Raw genomic sequence first — 21791 nt, forward strand, 5'->3', positions numbered from 1 at the left:
GAAATTGAACATATAAATTTCCAGTCCATTGCATTTTCATAGCCTGAACAATAGATGCAAGCCGTGCCAGATAAAAAACACATTCCCAGCACCTCTGAGGGGACAGCACATTTAACAATTACTCTTTAAAATACCTCATAAAACTTTAACGAAGTCTAGCAGTTCTTCAGATCTATTGAGAAGAAAGACAAGCTCTTACATTGCCAGCTCTAGAGTCCTGCGCTCAAGGGAATAAAAGAATTTCATCTTTTAAGACAGAGTGTGCGCTGTGGCTCTCAGTGTTTGTATTTCTTTCAACTGGCTTTTGATGGTGTTCATTAATTTAAAAGAACTCATTATAAAAATAACCAGCAGAGACATAAGAGTAGCATGAATCCCTCTAGATCAGTCAGGAGGCTCTCCTGGTTTCTCCTGGAGAAACCAGACTAATGTTGGGATAACATCTCAAAGTGTCAGGCTGATGTTTCCCTGGGTGCTTTCTGAAGCTCTTCTCTGATGGTTTACTTCAAGGACATTGGCTTCCTGGAGTGACAGAAACAGAGAACCCTGGAGAACCAAATAAGACTCTCTTCTGTAAACAGGTTTGAAAAACGAGAAACTAAATCCAGGAAGACAGGGAGGGTTGGAACAGGAGAAGAGACAACTTGAAGGGAGGGACAGACTGAAGAGGCAAGAAGGGGAGCTGAGAAAGAAACCAGAAAGGAACTTCTGCAAGGGTTCTCCCCCTACAAGAGGGCCCTCACCACATGTGTGCATATCACCAACACACACACACACACACACACACACACATACACACACACACAGATTCTACCTGTTCCCTCACCCTTTTTCCCACACCATTCATTTCTAGTAGGCCTATGCACAATCCCTCTTTACCCTTCCCTTAATAAAACTCATACAGTGCGTTTCGTTGTACCTCGTGTTTTCTCTCACATGGTAAATACTGCCACAAATAAATAACAGCTGTCATGACAAGCTTAGAGGCCCAGACACAGCCTCTGGCAGGCAACACCTGGACCCAGGAAAAGCCATAAGCTGACCTCACCCAGTGGGGCCTGCATCTAAGAGGAAATACTTGACATTCCAAACACTCCCCATACCCCTAGACAAATGTCACCCAATCAGGGTCCTGAACCCTGGAAATCCCCTCACTCCAACCTCTGCTAAGATAAAAACCCTACCCTGCCTGGGCTCTGGGTTCTCTGCTCTCACCACTACATCAGACAGAGTGTCCAAGCCCTGAGCTTGAAAATAAAGGCTCTTTGCTTTTACATACAGGATTTGGTCTCTGTGGTGGTCTTTGGGGGTCCCTGTGAGCATACCAGAGCCACAACAGGAGGCCAGGATGCTAGTTTCACAGCCTCAGCCTCTTCGCTTTTTGCACCTGGCTAACCAGAAGCAGATGTAGCACAGAGGCAATGAAATCTAAGTGTCAGGCCACTCATTTACTTGAGATCCTGACCCTATTTTATCATTTGTAATTTTTTGATTATTATTCATCTTTTAAATGACTTCATTTGCATAAGCTTCAGGCCTCATAAAACCTTGCTCCATACTGGAAGCCAATAAAAAATCTCTCTCTCTCCTCTCTCTCTCTTGCCTTGTCCCTCCCTCACTTCCTCCCTCTCTCCCTCCCTCCCCTTTGCTCTCTCTCCATCCCACAGCTCCTTCCTTCACATCTTCCAAGTGTTAGGATTGTAGTGTGTGCTCCTGTACCTCCCTGGACAAAAGGACGTCTGTGAAATATGAAAAACTAATCCACAAGGGTTTTTTCCCCTCTTTTTTTTGACTTTTACTATCTTTCTTTTTTATATATATTCTAGATGTTTTGATGCCATTTTCCATATTCCATCAATATCCTGTGCTATTCCTGACCCCTTTCTGAAGAATTTTTTGAAGTGGTCATTTGGAGGGCAGAGGAGAAGCAACTAAATGTGTTGTCCCCCATGAAGACTTTGTCTCCTCACAAAATCCCCACACTAAGTAGGTACTTCTCACTTTTCAGAGGAGCACTCCCTGAGAGTTGAAATGCTTTGTGAGGAATCATACTCCAACTCTTTATACCAAACCTTCTCATTTTGTCTTGTCTTGATATAACATATATATATATACAACATATATATATACATATATATATATATGTATATATATATATAGTTTTTCAAGACAGGCTTTCTCTATGTAGCTCTAGCTATCCTACAACTTGAGCTGTAGACCAGACTGGCCTTAAACTCACAGACATCTGCCTGGCTTTGCCTCGTGAATGCTGGGATTAAAGGTGTGTGCCACCACACCAGGCAGTACTTCTTGGAACACAGGACAGAGAGCATACTCTTTCCCTTCTCTGAGATCTGTGACCTCTGCTCCATTAATACAAAAGTTGAGTCATATCCTGGGGGCTGCCTAAGCCTGTGTGCAACATCTGCACAGGTGTACAGCTACAAGCCCAGGGCCACAAGGTCTGCCAGGCACCATCCTGCCTGCAGGACACACAACTGGGCAATCATTAAACACACTCACAGGCTTGTGTGCATTTGGTATAGCTACAAATGGAGAACACTGTAAATGTTCACAGTAAGGGAGGGGCAACATACGTGAAAATGGACAGTTGGTGCTGCTCACCTTTAATACCAGCAGAGGCGGGGGCGGAGGCGGAGGCGGAGGCAGAGACAGGCAGCAGGAGGATCTCTGAGTTCAAAGCCAGCCTGGTCTACAGAGCAAGTTCCAGGACAGCCAGGGGCACACAAAGAAACCCCATTGTGGTGGTAATCTAATTGTACTGAAATATTATTTTGATTGTATGTAATAAATAAAGTTGTCTGGGGGTCAGAACTATTAGAGCCATAGCAAGAGTGTGGCGGTGGTGGCACACGCCTTTAATCCCATAAGATCTCTGTGTGTTCAGGGATACAGTCAGCATTGGAGACATATGCCTTTAAGACTTAGGGGGCTGTACATTCAGACAGTGACGAGGCAGTCATGTGTTTGGGTTTACAACCAATGAGAAGGCAGAACGATATACTATAAAAAAACGAACCGACAGGAAGTAGGTCTCTTTTCGTGAAGCTGGGACAGCAGAAGGAAGGGTGAGATTTAGCTCTGAGCTCTGACCTCTCGGCTTTCTCTTTTACATTGTTTCTGTGTTTCTTATTTAATAAGATGGTTGGTTACATCTACATCTGGCGCCCAACGTGACAAGAATCCATTAAAAACTGCTTGGCTTGGCGGCAGGTCCGCTTTCCCGCAAGGGCGGCAGGCGGCCCGCGGCGGCGGCGGCGGCACGCGGCGGCCGGCGGCGATCGGCTTCTTAGTCCGAGCAGCAGCTTCTTAGCCTGGGTCTAGTTCTGCTTGACCTCAGGCTGGACTATCGGTGAGCTGCTTGCTTAAATCCTGCTTGCTTAAAGCCGGTGCTACAAACAACTCAGAGTTGCCCTGCCGAACAGGGCCCTGCTGTAAAGCCAACGCACGTGGTCGGAGCTTAAGGAAGCCAGACCCAAGCCTTGACTCGGCACAAGAGGGAACACGTGGCTGCATTTAAACTTCAGACAGCTACGCTTTCTTGCACTCGCTCTCTCTCTCTCTCTCTTTCTCTTTGGATTTACACCTGGGACACTAGGTGGCTGCTTTGAAAATCCCCTCGGATTTCTACTGTTCTACGCAGATTTGGTAAGTCATAATATATCAGATATTTTAAAGGAAACTATCTAAAAGAGAATTTTTTTCCACATTAAAAAACAAATGGGTTTTATGTGTACATTGGAAGAAAATTGGTTTTTGTTCGAAATTTTAGTCAGTCTGGCAATGGAACAACTATATAATATTAGTATTGGTGGAATTATGCACCTTATCACTATAATAATCCACATTTTAATATTTAAAAAGATAGTCAATTTAAGTGCCAGGATAACAGCTTTAGAAGAACTTGTTAAACCTGTAAAAATTCAGACAGAAGAAATTAACAGTGAAGTTGTTTCAAGTCGGGATCATAAGGTTGCAGAAAGAAAGCCTGTTTTCACACAGTCACCCTTAATTTATCCTGTAACCGTACAGCAGATGCCTGATCAAATGGCTACACAAAATACTTGGGCTCCAATTGAAATGTTGGATTTAAAAAGGTTTAAGGAGGCAATAGTATCTTATGGCATGCATTCCCCATATGTAAAGCAAATGTTAAACTCTTGGTCAACATATAATAGGATAGTACCACAGGACTGGCGGGACCTCGCACAAGGTGTTCTGGAACCCAGCCAGAGACTTCAATTTCTGACTTGGTTTAAGGAGGAGGCTAAAAACATAGAAAAACAATGGAGGGATAAAGGAATACAAGTTTGCCAGGATCAGCTTATTGGCGAAGGCCAATATGCTTCAGCACAAACACAATGTTTATATGATGTCCAAACCCTAATTTTATGTCGAACGGCAGCCTTGAATGCATGGGACAAAGTTGAGGAACCAGGAAAAAAATCTGAGTCATTTACAAAGGTGAAGCAAGGCCCAAAAGAGTCTTTTACAGATTTTTTACAAAGACTGGCTTCAGCAGTAAAGAGAATGGTCTCGGATTCAGAAGCTAGTAAGGCAATAATTGAATCTTTGGCCTTTGAGAATGCGAATGCAGCATGCAAAAGAATAATCAGGCCATTAAGGGCAAGATCTGCACCTATGGAAGATTGGATTAGAGAAACAATTAATGTTGAAGCTGATGAGCATGATGATACATGGGTAGGAGAAGTAATTTCAAAAGGTTTGAGGAGTGTTAGATGTTTTGGATGTGGAAAGCAAGGACATTTGAAAAGGGACTGTAGACAGGTCATTCCCAGAAACAATGTTTCTTCAAGGAACAATGGCAACAGAAGGCCCCTTCCTTCTGGAGTATGCAGAAGGTGTGGTAAGGGAAAACACTGGACCAACGAATGTAGATCAACAAAGAACAGACAGGGTAATCCTTTGCCTCAGTCTTCGGGAAACTCCCAGAGGGGCCTCGTGCAGGCCCCCAGTGCAAATCCAGTTCAAACCTTTCCTGCAGCCATAGAGGAAATGCCTGCTCTGGAGAGCGATTAAATAACCAAATGCCTATTGGAATAAATCATGCTGGTCAGGATGATGAAACAGAGAGAATAGAAAATTCAGGAGAAAACATAAAGAAAATTTTTTGGCAAACTTCTGTTAATGAACAAAGACCAAAATTAACAATAAAAATAAATGGTGTTTTGTTGTCTGGTCTGGTAGACACAGGTGCGGACGTTACCATAATTGCACCAGAATTTTGGCATCCAACTTGGCCTCTTCAGGAAGTAAACGTTCAACTGTTAGGAATTGGGACATTATCTCAGGTGAAACAGAGTGCAAGATGGCTCGAATGTATAGGTCCAGAAGGACAGAGAGGAAAATTAAAACCATATGTGGCTAACATAACTATGAACCTGTGGGGTCGAGACTTGTTGCAACAATGGAATACTCAGATTAACATCCCTCCAATCTCAGAAACAAATCATAAACTAGCACATGTTACTGAGAGAAATATTAGAAGATATTGTTCTAATGAGTGGTCACCATCCATCCATATTATACAAGAACAGGGCACAATAACTGATGATCTTCCAAAGACACCAACAGCTCTACCTTTAAAATGGTTAACAGACAAGCCTGTATGGGTCCAGCAATGGCCTTTAACAACAGAGAAACTCCAGGCTTTAGAAGAGCTGGTAGAAGAACAGTTAAATGCTCAGCATATTGAAGAATCAACCAGCCCTTGGAATTCTCCTGTATTTGTTATTAAAAAGAAATCTGGTAAATGGAGAATGGTAACAGACCTTAGAGCAATTAACAAAGTAATTCAGCCAATGGGCTCTCTACAATCTGGGATGCCTTTGCCTACTCTGTTACCAAAAGGATGGCCTCTCATAGTTATTGATTTAAAAGACTGTTTCTTTTCAATACCCTTACAAGAAAAAGACAAAGAAAGATTTGCTTTTACAGTGCCTACTTATAATAATTCTCAACCGGTTAAAAGATTTCAATGGAGGGTCCTCCCACAGGGAATGTTGAATAGCCCAACTCTGTGCCAATATTTTGTGCAACAGCCATTGGAAGTGATACGTAAAAAATTTTCTAAATCTATAATTTATCATTATATGGACGATATTTTACTAGCTGACTCAAATGCAGATACTTTAGAAATAATGTTTGAAGAAGTAAAGAAAATTTTGCCTTGCTGGGGATTACAAATTGCTCCTGAAAAGATACAAAGAGGAGATTCTATTAATTATTTAGGATATAAAATAGAGCTACAAAAAATTAGACCCCAAAAAGTGCAAATTCGGAGAGATAGACTACAGACTCTTAATGACTTTCAAAGATTATTTGGAGACATTTCTCATCTACGAACTATTGTTGGGGTAAAAAATGATGAACTGACTAATTTGTTCAAAACCTTAGAAGGTGACAAGGACTTAAATAGTCCAAGAGAATTATCACCTGAAGCTGAGAAAGAATTAGCCTTGGTAGAAAAGAAAGTGCATGAAGGACACGTGAATCGTATTGATCCAAAGCTGGATTGCATTTTGGTTATCTTACCTTCTAGGCGTTCTCCTACTGGAATATTAATGCAGAGGGAAGATATTATATTGGAATGGATATTTTTACCAAATAAACCAAATAAAAAATTAAAAACTTATGTGGAAAAAATCTCTGACTTGATTTACAAAGGAAAACTGAGACTTCGTCAATTAGCAGGCATAGACCCAGCAGAAATTGTCATACCATTAACTAAGGAGGACATTGAAAAATTATGGACAGAAAGTGAACCTTGGCAAAGAGCTTGCAGTAATTTTTTGGGAGAAATTAACAGCAAATATCCCAAAAGCAATAGAATTGATCTTATAAAGAGAGCTGAATGGATCTTGCCTCGAATTGTACGGCAAAAACCCATATCTGGAGTTCGTACATTTTATACAGATGCCAACAAAGAAGGAAAGGCAGGTTACAAATCAGAAAATTTAAGTAAAGTGGTTCAAAGTCCGTATAATTCAGTTCAAAAATCAGAATTGTATGCTATTCTGTTGGTATTAATGGATTTTTCAGAACCTCTCAACATAGTAACTGACTCTCAGTATGCTGAAAGAGTGGTGTTACATATTGAGACTGCAGAATTTATCCCTGATGCTTCAGAATTAACTTCACTATTTATTCAATTACAAGATACAATCAGGAAAAGGAATCATCCTTTATATATAACTCACATTCGATCCCATACTGGTCTGCCAGGCCCTCTAGCACAAGGCAATGATGAGATTGATAAATTATTGATAGGAAATGTGCTGGAGGCCTCAGAATTTCATAAAAAACATCACGTCAATAGTAAAGGTTTAAAAAAAGATTTTTCCATAACCTGGCAACAAGCCAAAGAAATAGTAAAGAAATGTCCTACTTGTTCCTTCTACAATCAGACGCCATTACCAGCAGGATGTAACCCAAAGGGTACTCAGAGAAATGAGATCTGGCAGATGGACGTGTTTCACTTTGCAGAATTTGGAAAATTGAAATATGTACACCACACTATCGATACTTATTCAGGATTTCAATGGGCAACTGCTTTGAGTTCTGAAAAAGCTGATTCTGTAATCACTCATTTGCTAGAAGTTATGGCCATCATGGGTATACCTGCACAAATCAAAACTGACAATGCTCCATCATATGTCTCTGTTAAAATGAAACAGTTTTTTGCTTATTACAATATAAAGCATATTACAGGCATACCACATAATCCTACAGGTCAAGCAGTTATAGAAAGATCAAACAGAACTCTAAAGGATATGCTAAATAAACAGAAATGGGTAACAAAAACCCCCAGAAATAGACTGCATAATGCTCTTCTAACTTTGAATTTTCTGAATGCCAATGAGAAAGGAACAACAGCTGCAGAGAGACATTGGATAATAGAAAAAACTACAGAATTAAATCAGCCTATATACTTTAAGGATGTGCTGACCTCAGAATGGAAACCAGGGTATGTATTACATTGGGGACGGGGTTTTGCTTTTGTTTCTACAGGAGAAGATAAGCTGTGGGTACCATCAAAATTGATAAAGGTTCGATTTGAACAAGAGAGACCTCTTAATTGAGGAGGTGATAGTTCATCAACCAGCATGAACATCCAATTTAAACTAACTTGTATCAATAACACATGCCTTTTCATTTAATCAGATAATAACTTGTCAAAAGGAAACATCCCCAAAATTAGTCTTGGGGAAAGGTTTTTGTTTTTGTCTTTTAGGAGAATGAAGGTTAAGGAATCTGAAGAACACTGGACAAATGAGACAACTGAAGAAAAGTGACAAATCATCTATCCCAAGAAACAGAGTGAAACGGTGTATGGGTATATATTATCTAAAAAAAATTTATGTCTTCCTAAATGTTTGTTTCTGCTTTTCTCTAAAGATTTAACACTATTGGTCTTCTAACAGTCCCAGTTCAATTAAAATTTAAAGCTGACTTTGGAGTTGGAGAATGGCTCTCTCCTTCTTTAAAATCAAGCATGTTGTTAAAAGGAAAATGCAAACTCCCTGTATCATGCCAGAATAAGAGCCATCTTCTGCTATGGTACAGGACAAAAGCAAAATTAATTAAGGGACTATTCTATTACTAATCTCAACTCTTTGATTCTATTCTGATTCTTTAAACTTTTCTCAAAGTATAAATTTTATATCAAAATTTACAAGATTTATATATATATATATATATATATATATATATATATATATATACATTTTAAACTTGTTAAGATATGAATGGTCACATAGAGTACTAACTAATTCTAGAAAAAAGGCTAGCTGCATATATATGTTTTTGTGTTCGAGTCTCTTATCAGTTTTCTGCAGGAAATCACAGCCAGGCCTAACATCAACTGAAGTCTCCAGAAAGAACATGGGGCCCCACAACAACAACAATTCCACGTGGACAATAATAATATCATTAAGCTGACAAACATCATCCACAGATCAGCTCTGAACTACAAGGTGCTCAGAGCAATTTTGAGATGACTAGCTGAGATGATCCAGTCTCAAAGACTACTTGAATAAGGACTTGAGATAAACCCTGAACTTTGGCATTATACACAGACTGGATAATGAAGGATATAGTTACCTCTCCTAGAATTTGACAATTAACCTAAAATTTTTCTTTCAGGATAAAGAAAACTTTGCCCATACCCAGCAGGAAGCAATTTTAAGAATCCGACGCCCACATTCCCAAAGAGGTGGTGTGGGGCGGGTGGTTTTTTGGTCTTTTTAATGGGTTTTGGGTCTGGGATAATTTTCAGTGTTTAGGGGGGTTGGTTACAAGTTATTGTCAAGGGTTAGGAAAAAGGCTAAGCAAAGGAGATTAGATTTAAGGTTCTTGTTTAAAAAAAAAAAAAAGAAAGAAAGAAAAGAAAAAGACAATTACTAATTTTAAATACTTTACATTGGATTGGATTGTTTTATATTGTATACAAATTTGAAATTGATATTGTTAGAAAATGCTATATGTATATTTCTAATTGTATTTATTCCATCCATTTAACAATTTAATGCAAATTTCTGATCCTTGAATGTTATTATTATCAACTATTAGGATATAAAGAAATGAAAGCTAGTATTTAGACATTATCATAGAACTTGTAGTCATATTAGATATGTTTTAAAATTGAGCAGAGATGTTTTAGACAGGTCATCTTCAAACCCTTCAGAGATCTACAGAATATGGCATTTAAAATGTTTTAATAACTTAGAAAATTTTTCTTTTTTGAGACATGTCAGCTCCTGGCAATACTAATCTACTTCAGAGAAAATATGGGCATTGAAGAAACTGCATATGGAGTCAACTTTCCTTGTGGCAAAAGTTAGCCACTGGACAACAAAGTATCCTCGAATCAACAGGACAAAATGGACAGACAGAACACGAAACAAGGGACTACTGATTCTTGCCAAAACAAGCGTGGTTATGGCTTTATCAAAAGGCATCTTCTGAGGCCAGGACAATACGGCCCCATCCCTGAAATGGCCTTCGCATCCGGAAAAGGTATGGTGCCCTTTTCTTCAAAGCAGCTTAACAGGCAGAGGGCCGATGGATTCTGTTGTACAATGGAACAGCAGCTGAAAGCTCATGCCTCTCGAAAGTAGACTGGCATTTAATAGAGGGATGTGGAGAAGAAGGGGATGCTGAGATGAAGCCATATATACACAGCCAAGAAGAATGGACAGCTGAAATTAAAAAACTGTCAACAATTTCCAGAATTTAAAATCCTGAATCATGACAGGACACTAGTGGAATTCAGGTGTTTCTGGTACGTGGACTGCTCTCACCCAATGTGAGGTTGAACTGTTGACCTTGTGTACATCCTTGTGTACATCCTACTTCACAAATGAGTCTGTCAGATACACTAAGCCTATAGGCTGAAGATGATGCCCCAACACTGCGGAGAAACCTCAGGTGACTGCCCAGGCAGCTGGCTGTTTCTGTCAACTCACAAAATTTTTTGGAAGTTGCTTGCATGCACTTACTGTTTTTATTTTTGTTAGCTAATATTATTCCCTTCTTGGGTCTCTGAGGGAGTTGAAGATTAGTTAGTTATGGTTGAAGATTAGTTAGCTATAGTTGAAAATTAATTAGGATAGAAAGTACATTAGATACATCTTGGAATTACCAAAATAGGATAGATAATGGAATTATTTTCTCTGATTTGTCAAATACCTGTTTAGGTATTTATTACTTGTATATATTGTATATAGTTATTGTACTTTTGTATATAGTTTTTCTTTTGTTAGTTATAACCTTTTGCTTTTTTTCTTTTTATTAAAATAGAAAAGGGGAAATGTGGTGGTAATCTAATTGTACTGAAATATTATTTTGATTGTATGTAATAAATAAAGTTGTCTGGGGGTCAGAGCTATTAGAGCCATAGCAAGAGTGTGGCGGTGGTGGCACACGCCTTTAATCCCATAAGATCTCTGTGTGTTCAGGGATACAGTCAGCATTGGAGACATATGCCTTTAAGACTTAGGGGGCTGTACATTCAGACAGTGACGAGGCAGTCATGTGTTTGGGTTTACAACCAATGAGAAGGCAGAACGATATACTATAAAAAAACGAACCGACAGGAAGTAGGTCTCTTTTCGTGAAGCTGGGACAGCAGAAGGAAGGGTGAGATTTAGCTCTGAGCTCTGACCTCTCGGCTTTCTCTTTTACATTGTTTCTGTGTTTCTTATTTAATAAGACGGTTGGTTACATCTACACCCCATCTCAAAAAAAAAAAAAAAAAAAAAAAAGGAGCTATTTAGTTTAATAGTAAATAAGAAAGAAATCTGCTGGTCATGTAAATTAGTCATGCCACCCCCATCCCCATTCATTGATTTACTATGTGTGGTAACAGAATGAAAATACAAATGTAAACACACAGAAGAGAGTGTTGTCTGGCATTTGAAGTCTGGTTCCCATCTGCTCCCTGCCTTTCTGGGGCACAAAGCTGAAGTGTATCACAGTAAAAGAGAAAGTAGAGCCCGGCAGTGATGGTGCATGGCTTTAATCCCAGCACTCGGGAAGCAGAGGCAGGTGGATCTGTGTGAGTTAGAGGCCAGCCTGGTCTACAAAGCAAGTTTCAGGACAGCCAGGACTCTGCTACACAAAGAAACCCTGTCTCGAAAAACCAAAGAGAGAGACAGACAGACAGACAAACAAAATAGATTTAGGTCGATGAAGAGGATGAACATGAACTGTAACACAAACCTAAGTTACGGACTTCATGTGGGCCTTGCATGTAAATAGCGTTTGTTTGTTTTATTGTTGATGAAACAAGTCCCCATGAAGCCTCGGCTGGCCTCAAACTCGCTGTGTAATCAAAACTGATTTTGAATTCCTGATCCTCCTCCTTCCATCCATGTTGTGATTACATTGATTACAGGTATGCACCACTATGCCCTGCTCAAGATTAAGACTCTCTTCTCTCGCTCGCTCGCTCTTTCTCATCTCTCATCTCTCCCTCTCATCTAGTTTCTATTTTAGACAAAACCCATGACATTTTCCCCCTGAAAACCTTTAATTAGGCAGCTGTGTGGTGGTCAAGTCCTAACGGCTGGCTTGTCTTTTCTATGACATTATGATTGGTGACATTCTTCAATGTAAGGTAGATTTCTATAAAAAAGGATGGACAGAAAAATGCCAAAGGTAAAGACCACAAAAATGGGGTGCATGTTGCAGACCTCTTCCAGCAGGTGATATGAGATCTACCCAAAAGATTTTCACCTGAACACATTTCCATCCTCCCAGAATCTGGCAGTCTGAGACGGGAAAGGCTAGCATCCACCTTCCAGTGACTAAAAGACTTCTGCTCTTAGCAAGTATCAGAAGTATAACCAACACCCTCAGCTAAAACCCAAGCTATTTGGCATCTGTCACCTTGATACGTTTATTGATCAGACCTTTAGCTGCAATAAACCACAGAAAATTTAGACTATGATCTAAATTAAGATCATAGTCACATGAATGGTCTTGATGATCAAAACAAATCTAAACAACATTCTAAACTTGTAAGCCTTCCTGAGGATGAGGACTCCGGGCCTCATGGGGAAAAGTAGCTTTTCAGAGGAGGCTGAGCCCTAAGTCTCCATCACCCATTCTAGATGGAGGAGCTCACTCTTGAGGTGGCCGCTCAGGCAAAGCTATACATGATAAGAACCCAAGCTGCACAGTGCTAGAAAAGCAAGTAAGCAGACTGAAAAAAAAAATGATGTGTATTTATCAAACTGGCCTATGACAGACAGGTAAAAGAGGACTGTAACAGTGCTGTACAGTGTGTGGCCAGCACACACGAAGTAGCTCACGTAACCAACTGGGTTAAAGGCAGGGTAACAGCTTTCTGTTCTTGGTGTTGAATAGATTTTTAATCGACTCTTCATTGCAGAACTGGGTTGGTGGGAAGTCTTTAGGGAGGGAGGATTTTCTTTTTTTTTTTTTTCCTTTTCAGATCATCTGATACGTGAAGGCTTTGAACGCACTTACCATCTCAGTGATTAGGCTGGTCCTTGCCCTTGTCTTTGAAGGCTCAGGGCATGTCCCTCAGATGTGGCAAATGATAAGAGGGTCTGTGTTTGTCCCTTCATTTGGAAGACAAGGGGAGAAGATGGGTCTGAGAGCTTCATGGAAAGCGTTTGATGGGAAGCTGTAGATGAGGGACTCATCTGTCACGTTGTAGAATGCTATATGTCCAGACTCATAGTCCAAGAACACACCGACCTTATGCACAGGCTCTCGGACATGTTGACCTTTCAAAGGCGATGAAACCCAGAGACTGTAATCATCGCCAATTTTTAAGCCTATAAGGGAGAAGAGGTCCCCAGGGGGTTTGGGGAGATTCCCCTTTCTGATCACAGAGTCCTTGCAGATGCCCACTTCCCACTCAGTCTTGTTTCCCACTTCCACCTCCCAGTAGTGCCTCCCACAGGTGAAGATCTGCGCTCCCAACACAGTTGCAGACTGATCAAATCTTTCTGGGTTGTCAGGTAATTGCTGTCTGGTTCCTCCATATCTCACACTTTTCAGATCATCCGACAAAACTAGGTAGGCATTGGCTGTGGCTGGATCTAGGGTTACATCTGCTGCAAGAAGAGAAAAGAGTGAATCATCTGACATCCTTGGAAACCTCCCAAATATATTCATTTTAAGATAAATTCTTAATAGCTAGTCCTGTTATTATTTATCTGTGTTTGAGACAGGACCTAACCAAGTAGCTCAGGCTGGACTTGAACTTGGCAGTTCTCTCCCACATTAGCGTTTTCAATGCTGGGATTTAGACATAACTACCAAGCCTAGCTAGGCCTATTCTTTAAATGTAACTTAGGTGTTAGCCAGACAAGCAATTGCAGCACTCATAAGACTAAAGCAAGAGTGTATGACTCCAAAGCCAGCCTGGACTACACAGTAAGTAGAAGAATAGCCTGGGCTACACAGCAATATCTAGTTTCAGAACCAAATTTGAGACCAAACTGTTTTATGCAATGAGTTCAAGACCAGCCTGCTTTATAGTGTAAGACCCTATTTCAAAATAAACAAGAAGGATTTTAAATGTAATTTCAGTGAATTTTCTGAGATAGTCTTCTTGAGAAAAGAAAAAGTACATCCTGGTGGTGGTGGTAGTGGTGGTAGCTCATGCCTTTAATCTCAGCACCAGGAGTCAGGGACAAGACCTCTGTGAGTTCAAAGCCTGCCAGGTCTGCTCGCAAGTTCCAAGACAGCCAGGGCTACACAGAAAAACTCTGTCTCAAAAAAAGAAAGAAAAGAAAAGAGGAAAGAGAAAGAAAAGAGGAAAGAGAAAGAAAGAAAGAAAGAAAGAAAGAAAGAAAGAAAGAAAGAAAGAAAGAAAGAAAGAAAGAAAGAAAGAGTGAGAGAGAAAAGATCCACCTCTAGCTACACTTGGTATCTTATGTCAGTAATCCCAATATTTAGGAATCTTAGGTATGAGGATTGCCATAAGTTTAAGGCTAGCTTGGAATATGTAATGAGACCCTATCTCAAAATAAACAAAAAACAAAACAGAATCTCTGAGCTCATTTCTTACAGATAGTGAAGTTATCAGAAAGAATAGACTCATGTGCAGAGAGACTGCACACTCGTGATGGTGAGAGGAACGTAGAAGTATAAGAAAAGTGGTTTCCTAGACAAGATACAAGGATGCCCTTGCTGTTAGCCATGGCAGGATTTCTGCAGTTCCTAAAGGAGACAGCCAGGTAATTAACATTTGTTGCACTCCTTCTAAAATGTAAATCATTTCCTATGCATTAATGCATTTAACCATTGTGGCAATCATAATTTTTCATGTACATATATATATATATATATGTATATACAAGTGTGTATACATACACGTATAGAAACTAGCTAGGTCGTATACTACAATCTCTGTATTCAGGAGGTGGAAACTAGAGGAGTCAGAGTGTAAGGTCTTCTTCAGTTACATAATGAACTGGAAGCCAGCCTGGGCTCCCTGAGACCTTGTCTCAAATATAATAATAATAATAATAATAATAATAATAATAATAATAATAATTTAAATTTTTAAAAATCGGCATAGAGATAGAGCTCAAGGATAGAGTACTTGCCTCTCATCCACAGGGCCCTGGAGGCAATCCCCAATACTGTAATAGTAGTTGTAATACTACTAATAATAATTTAAAAATTAACCCAGACCAGATGGCACAGGCCTGTAATCCCAATACTTGAAAGGCTACAGCGGAAAGATTCCCATGAATTTGAATGAGGCCAGCCTGGGCTACATAACAAGACTCTGTCAAGTAAATAAACAAACAGACAAATAAATAAATAAAATAACAAGGGCTAGAGAGATGACTCTGTGGTTAAAAGTGCATGATATTCTTCCAGAGGACCTGAGTTATATCCCAGTACTCCTGCTCACAACTCCCTGAAATGCCATCTCCAGGAGATCTGACATCTCCAGCCTCCTTGGGTACCTAAATTAATGTTCACATATACACATAGTTAAGAGCACATCCTTTTTTTTTAAATTAGAAAACAAATTTGAAGGAAGGGCTGGAGGTGTCGCACTGTTGGTAGAATGCCTGCCTAACGTGCACAAAGCCCTGGTTCAATCCCCAGCAGCGCACAAAACCTGGTGCGGTCGAACAAACTTGTCATCACAACACTTTGGAAGTGGAATCAGGAGGACCAGAAATTCAAGATTATCCTTGACTACATAGGGAGTTCTAGGTCAGCCTGGGCTCTTATTTACTAAATGCGTAACAATTAAATTAAAAACAAATTTAAAAGAAAATTGAAATTCTTAGAGACTAACTGCTAAGATTACAAAAATCATTGTATATGATAACAGCAAAATTCTATTCATATTGTTCACCATACAATGGTCAGATGCAGCTTTGTGGGAGTTAGCACAGCAGTGACAACATCATAATGCATCTATGAGCTCCTGGGAGCTTTATCTCCACTCACCCGTGAGGAAGTCACAGGAGAGGCCTCAAGATTTCACCAACTCCTGACGGGATAATTTACCCCCATTGAAGCAGGCAAACAAGCAGTCAAGTTTGGGGCCCCATTTGGTTTTGAGTTGTTTTCCATACATACCCTCTTGTAATAATGTATTTGGCAGTCTAGTGCCTTCATTTGTATGCACTATGTGCACACACCCCTCTCCAACCAATGCACCCAGTAACTACAGGATGCCCTGTACCCCAGTATGCATCAGGCTCTACATGCCCCCATCTTTGAACAATGGCGGCAGTTTACCATTATGGATAGCAATCCAAATTAGACAGTTTCTATTCAAATGTATTCCCAAAGTATCTGGCTATGAGACTAACACTCAAGGTTGTCCTCTGACCTCTATACCCATTGAATGGGTATACATACACCTGAACACACACATACACACACTACAATAACTCTCACTGCTTGCCTGCACACACACACACACACACAAAAAGATTAAAACAAAAGAATTTAAGCTAGATTTTATCCTGACACAGAGAGAGCTGACAAAGCAGGATCCTCCGCATGAGGATTATTGTATGTGGTGTGTGTGGTGTGTGTGGTGTGTGCACATCACAGAACAAGGAGACAAAAGCAGAACCCTTTGACATCAAGCAGAGCCTGACAACCTCAAACAAGGCTCCCTGCCTTTTGGCTCAAGCGTAGGTGGTGTTTGTAACTTGGTGCTAAGCCCTCGCTCAGGATCCTGTCGCTGGGAACCTTATGTCCAAATATTTGATGCCAGGAGTTGCCCAGGAGCTCAGCGGTGCCCACAACATGTGCTGAACTTAACTATGGAAATCTCTGGACATGTGACAAGGAGGCAGACTTACTGCTGAATTTTCTCAGCATATCCCTCATCCCAGTGATGCGGCACAGGCTCAGTTCCGTGATGGTGGTCTCTGGACACTGAAGCAACAGCAGCTCACACCTTCCAAGAGAAAAGAGAGCCTCAGTCTCTCCTTGGCACATACTACATGACCTAGTCCAACCTGGTGGTCCTTATCATCTCTCCCCAACAACATCCACATCCTCATCCCCACATCATCCCTATTTCATCGGCACCAGATCTCCACATGGTACCCACTAGAGATGTGATGGAAACCTACCGATCCATGGCTCCTCTGACTTCCTAAGGATACAAAGAGAAGAAGGTTACTATCTGTTCATGTCAATCACTATCAAACATTGAATCCACGTTCATTTCACAGAATCTACTTTCATGGTCCTGTGTAACAGGCGGGCTAACAGAGAGAGAGTCAAGGCCTGGCTTCTTCTAGGGATGGTTTTTAATGAACATGAGATATTTCTCACACTGAGCAGAGAATAGTTTGTTCTTTTATTTCTCATCCATGCCTTTAATTAAACAACTTATCACATAGAGGGAAGGTCCTTTGCCAATGCATGAATACGGAGGTGAGAGGAGAGCAAAGGAAGTCTGTTCTTGGATCACGTGAATCCCAGCCATGGACAGCACTCAGGTGGTTCGCCTTGACAGCAATCACCTTACCCACTAAGCAATCTCTTGTTGCCTCTTAAAAAGTCTTTTTTTAAAATGTGTTTTAACTTCATTAGCATATTTGTTATGCATAATAATGGCTACATCCTGACATTTTCATGCTAATACAGAATATATTTTGATGTATTCACATATGCAAATAAGGCGTTCTGATCTTGTCCTCTTATTCATCCCCTTCCTTTTCCCAACATGCCCACAATTCTACTCGCATGACTTGTTTGTTTGTTTGTTTGATAACCCAATGAGTTTAATTAGGATTCTTTATGGGGGCATGGGTAAGAGATTATTTACAGAACATGGGCAGCTTGCTAGTGGCTACATCATTGAAAAAAATGTCTCAGCTGGCCAGTGGTGGCGCACACCTTTAATTCCAGCTCTCAAGAGGCAGAGGCAGGTGGATCTCTGAGAGTTCAAAGCCAACCTGGGCTACAGAGTGAGTTCTAGGAAAGGCGCAAAGCTACACAGAAAAACCCTGACTCAGATAAAAAAAAAAAAGAAAGAAAAGAAATGTTTCTCCCACCACCAGCAACCATGAACTTCCTGCCAATATATGCTCAGAGAAAAGTAGGACTCCAAAGCCCCCTTCCCTTGTTCAGAATGAAGCCAAATATTAACCTCATGTCCCAGAACCAGAGATGAGCAAAGAAAAATGATTCAGGGAAAGCAGAGGCCAAGGCCATGCTGGGGTTTTTTTTTTTTCTTTCTTTCTTTCTTTCTTTCTTTCTTTCTTTCTTTCTTTCTTTCTTTCTTTTTTTTTTTTAAATGTCATTTAGTCATTCAGAAGACACAAAATTAGATGGCACTCTGTAGAATCTGATTGTGAATAACCTTGAAGCTGAAGTGGGTCCCAGATGATGCTAATGAGTTCAGTAGCCTAGGGAAGGCAGTAGACAAAGATGGAACTGGGGACTTGGCCCCAGGACCACATGGGTTCTGCCACCTGTTAACTCTAGTACAAGCATCTCTCCTTAACTGCCATGCATCTGATTAGGAAATATTTGCTACTCCAAGTCTGCTTTGTAGATGATGACAATTGCCTGTAGGCTATGTGACACCAGTGCTCACCTTCACCAGATCTTTGAGAAGAGAGACTTGGCCACACCCAGCAACTTACAAATAAATAACGAATTACTGGACAAAGCTGAATTTGCACAGGTAGCTACAGAAGAAACTATAGTTATCTCTGGGCAAGTTTGGTTTTTTTTTTCCTCATTGTTTGATTTTTCCTCCTTGTCAAGAATTTTTCCTACACAGAAAATCAGTTCCTTAGGAAAACTATGTTTAAGGCAGAACTTAATTTTTTGGATGAATACAGAAAAATGTGTTTCCTGTGACTGGAAATACAATGGAGCCACCATGCATTTTTTTTTTCTTTCAAGACAGGGTTTCTCTGCGTAGCTTTGCGCCTTTCCTGGAACTCACTTGGTAGTCCAGGCTGGCCTCAAACTCAGAGAGATCCGCCTAGCTCTGCCTCCCGAGTGCTGGGATTAAAGGCGTGCGCAACCACCACCACCTGGACATGCATTTTCTTTTTCCCATTAATTTTCCCTAGTGTCCTCATGAAGTTTGCCTTACCTCAAAAGACTCCAAAGTCAAGTTCTGACAGGTGAACTCGATCCGCCCAATCATTTTGCTGAGGCGTTTGACTTGCTTGGTCAGGTGGATCTCGTTTTCCCTCAGCTTCTTGAAGTTCGCTTTTTCCTCCTTCTCCAGGAGCTGAAGCTGTAGCTGCTCCTCTTCCTTCAGGAACTGGTGCATCTTCATATATTCAGACACCACAACCTGCTTGCACGTCTTTGTCTCCTCCTGCTATCACATGTGCACAGAAATGCTCGAGCATACCCATGTGTTTGTATATGCATACACACACACACACACACACACACACACACACACACACACACACACGTTAGCAACAGAAACACTCCTATAATGTATACCTTACATTGACAAGATAGATGAAGAGTGAAGTTTTGAAAGGTGTGTATGTTCACAACAGTCAACACTATCAGATTTTCTAAGCTATGAACTGTCTTTTCTACATAGCAAGTTCCTGAGCAGCCTGGATCATTCAGTAAAACTATGTCTCACAAAACAAACAAAAAACTCAAAGTCTTTCGTGCATGGTGATACACCACACCTGAAATTCCAGCACTTGGAGGGGCTAAGACAGGAAAAAAAAATCAGGAGTTCGAGGCTACCCTGGGCTACTTAGGGAAAGCCTGCCTCAAATAAACAAAACAAACTTCCTCTGAGTCTACTGGGAAATTCAAATATTCACTTCAACTGCACAAGGATATAGGTGTGTGTGTGTGTGTGTGTGCCACAGTGCATGTGTGCAGACCATAGATAACCTCGGGTGTAATCGGTCTTTACAGTCAACCTTGTTTGAGACAGGGTCTCCTTGTTCACTGCTGTGCATACCAGCCTATCCTGTCTATGAGCTTCTGGAGATTGTCATGTCTCTGTCTCCCACAAGGGGTTTCAAATACTTGTCCTGGCTTTCATGTGGGTTCTGGAAGTCCAAACTCAAGTCATCAGGCTTGCATGGCAAGTGTTTTTGGTTTTGGTTTTGGTTTTAGCCCACTGAGCCATGGCCCTAACATCTACACTGTGCCATATTAAACATTTAATTCTTTCCTTTAACTGCTGGGCAATTCAAGTCCAAATCTGTGACTAACCTTAGGCGTTCATTCTAGTACGCTTCAGTCTATTTTGCCATTATTGTCTTTTTATTTCTTTTAGTTTGCATGCAATTTTTCCCTAAGCATTTGAGAGACTTGTTTTTAAAATGGCTTCCACCCTGTCTTGCAAAGCTGCTGCTTGGATTTTGAATACTACTCATCAGAGTCACCAGAGATAGAGGCTAGCCCAGGAAGAAACACAAGGAGAAGTAAAGGTCCCTGTAGTGAGAGAAGTTGAGCAGAACTGTGAAGATCCTAGGTGAACACAGAGAGGCAGGCAGCCCCAAAGCAGGACGCGAAATGGTCCTTTCTCCCGGACATTTCACCAGGTAGCTCACACCCAAGACCAAACATAGACAGACACTGACCTTGCACAGCACCTCTCGCTCCTTCTCGTGGTTCAGTATAGCCTGGGCTTCCTTCTTTTTTTTCCGTAAAAGACTGAGGATGTCCTGGAGTTTTTCCTGCAGTAGAAACAAACCCCTTGGCAAAGAGCAGAGTTCCCAGGGGTGAAAAGATCCAGAACACAAGTCACTGGAAGATGACAGAGACTCTCAAAGAAAAGGTGGAAGTGGGATCCAAGTTAGTTTGCAGTGCGCTACCTGAAGATATATGCCAATAGCTGTCACTGACAGAGGCCACTATGAACTAAGGGATGGGACCAGTTCTGTGCTCGGAGCTTTGACACTGAACCACCCACCCAACTTACTTTGTGTTGCTCCTCGGCCTCGCTTGAGAAATATGCCCTGTTTATCCCATGACTTTGGGTTGAGAAATTAATTACACTCTGCTCATCATCAGAGAACACCCTGCTGGCGCCTGGCGTCCTTGCACAGCTGCTCTGCTCATCCTCACTCTGCAGGACCTGGGATCTCAGCTGCCTGCCAATGCTAGCCAGTCTCCCCAGTCGTTCATTAGCTTGGAAGTGAGGAGCTCCCAAAGTCCTCCAGCACTCGGGACAAGATAAAGGTGTGTTATGCTCCTCCCAGCTCTTGAGGAGACACATCAGACAGAAGCTGTGCCCACACTCGGTGGTCACCGGACTGTTGAAATAGTCCAGGCAGATGAAACAGGTGAGCTCTTCTCTGAGGCTCTCCATCAAGTCTGGGGTGGATGTTTTCTCTTGGATGGACATCAAGACAAGGCTACGCGTCTAGTCTGGGATTACGGAAGTCCTCTTCAGTCACAACGGGGTGATCAGGTGCTGTGTTGTTGTTACAAGAAACTCTGGCTCTCCTCTGTGCCTGATTACACCAAATGGTATGTATTCTCCAGCACAAAGCCAATTGTGACTTAATGTGGAACTCCTGGGCACTGACTCATCGCCAACCCCAAACTTTTATTGAATCTATTCTATGTATGCCACATGCTAGATGCTGGGATCCAATATAGTTGGGATTTTTTTTTTTTAGTTAGTTCCTATACATAAACAACATCATGAAACCATTTAAACACATAGGTTTGGGGCTCAGAGGGTTAGTTACTTAGTGCAAATCAGCACAAAGATTGTGGCAGCCTCTGCTACATGAATAGGAAGTGTGGTCTAAATCCTTTAG

General features: G+C 41.1%; 1 protein-coding gene across 3 annotated transcripts; it reads right to left on the reverse strand.

Annotated features, from left to right (window-relative positions):
* Nucleotides 1-12895: 12895 nt before the first annotated feature.
* On the reverse strand, nt 12896-21483 carry Triml1 (tripartite motif family like 1). 3 transcript variants are annotated; one of them, XM_028881111.2, is made up of 6 exons: nt 20945-21483; nt 20604-20699; nt 19127-19357; nt 17142-17164; nt 16866-16963; nt 12896-13631 (listed from the first exon to the last, which is right to left on the reverse strand). In XM_028881111.2, the coding sequence occupies exons 1-6, from the start codon at nt 21368-21370 to the stop codon at nt 13093-13095; spliced, it is 1413 nt and encodes a 470-aa protein (XP_028736944.1). In that variant the 5' UTR covers nt 21371-21483; the 3' UTR covers nt 12896-13092. The 3 variants fall into 3 exon arrangements, with proteins under 3 accessions (XP_028736944.1, XP_037067464.1, XP_037067463.1); XM_037211569.1 differs by having other exon boundaries at nt 12896-13628; nt 19127-19360; XM_037211568.1 differs by having other exon boundaries at nt 19127-19360.
* Between the last annotated feature and the right edge of the window lie 308 nt (nt 21484-21791).

This window comes from Peromyscus leucopus, chromosome 17, assembly GCF_004664715.2.
Source record: "Peromyscus leucopus breed LL Stock chromosome 17, UCI_PerLeu_2.1, whole genome shotgun sequence".
Lineage (NCBI taxonomy): Eukaryota > Metazoa > Chordata > Mammalia > Rodentia > Cricetidae > Peromyscus > Peromyscus leucopus.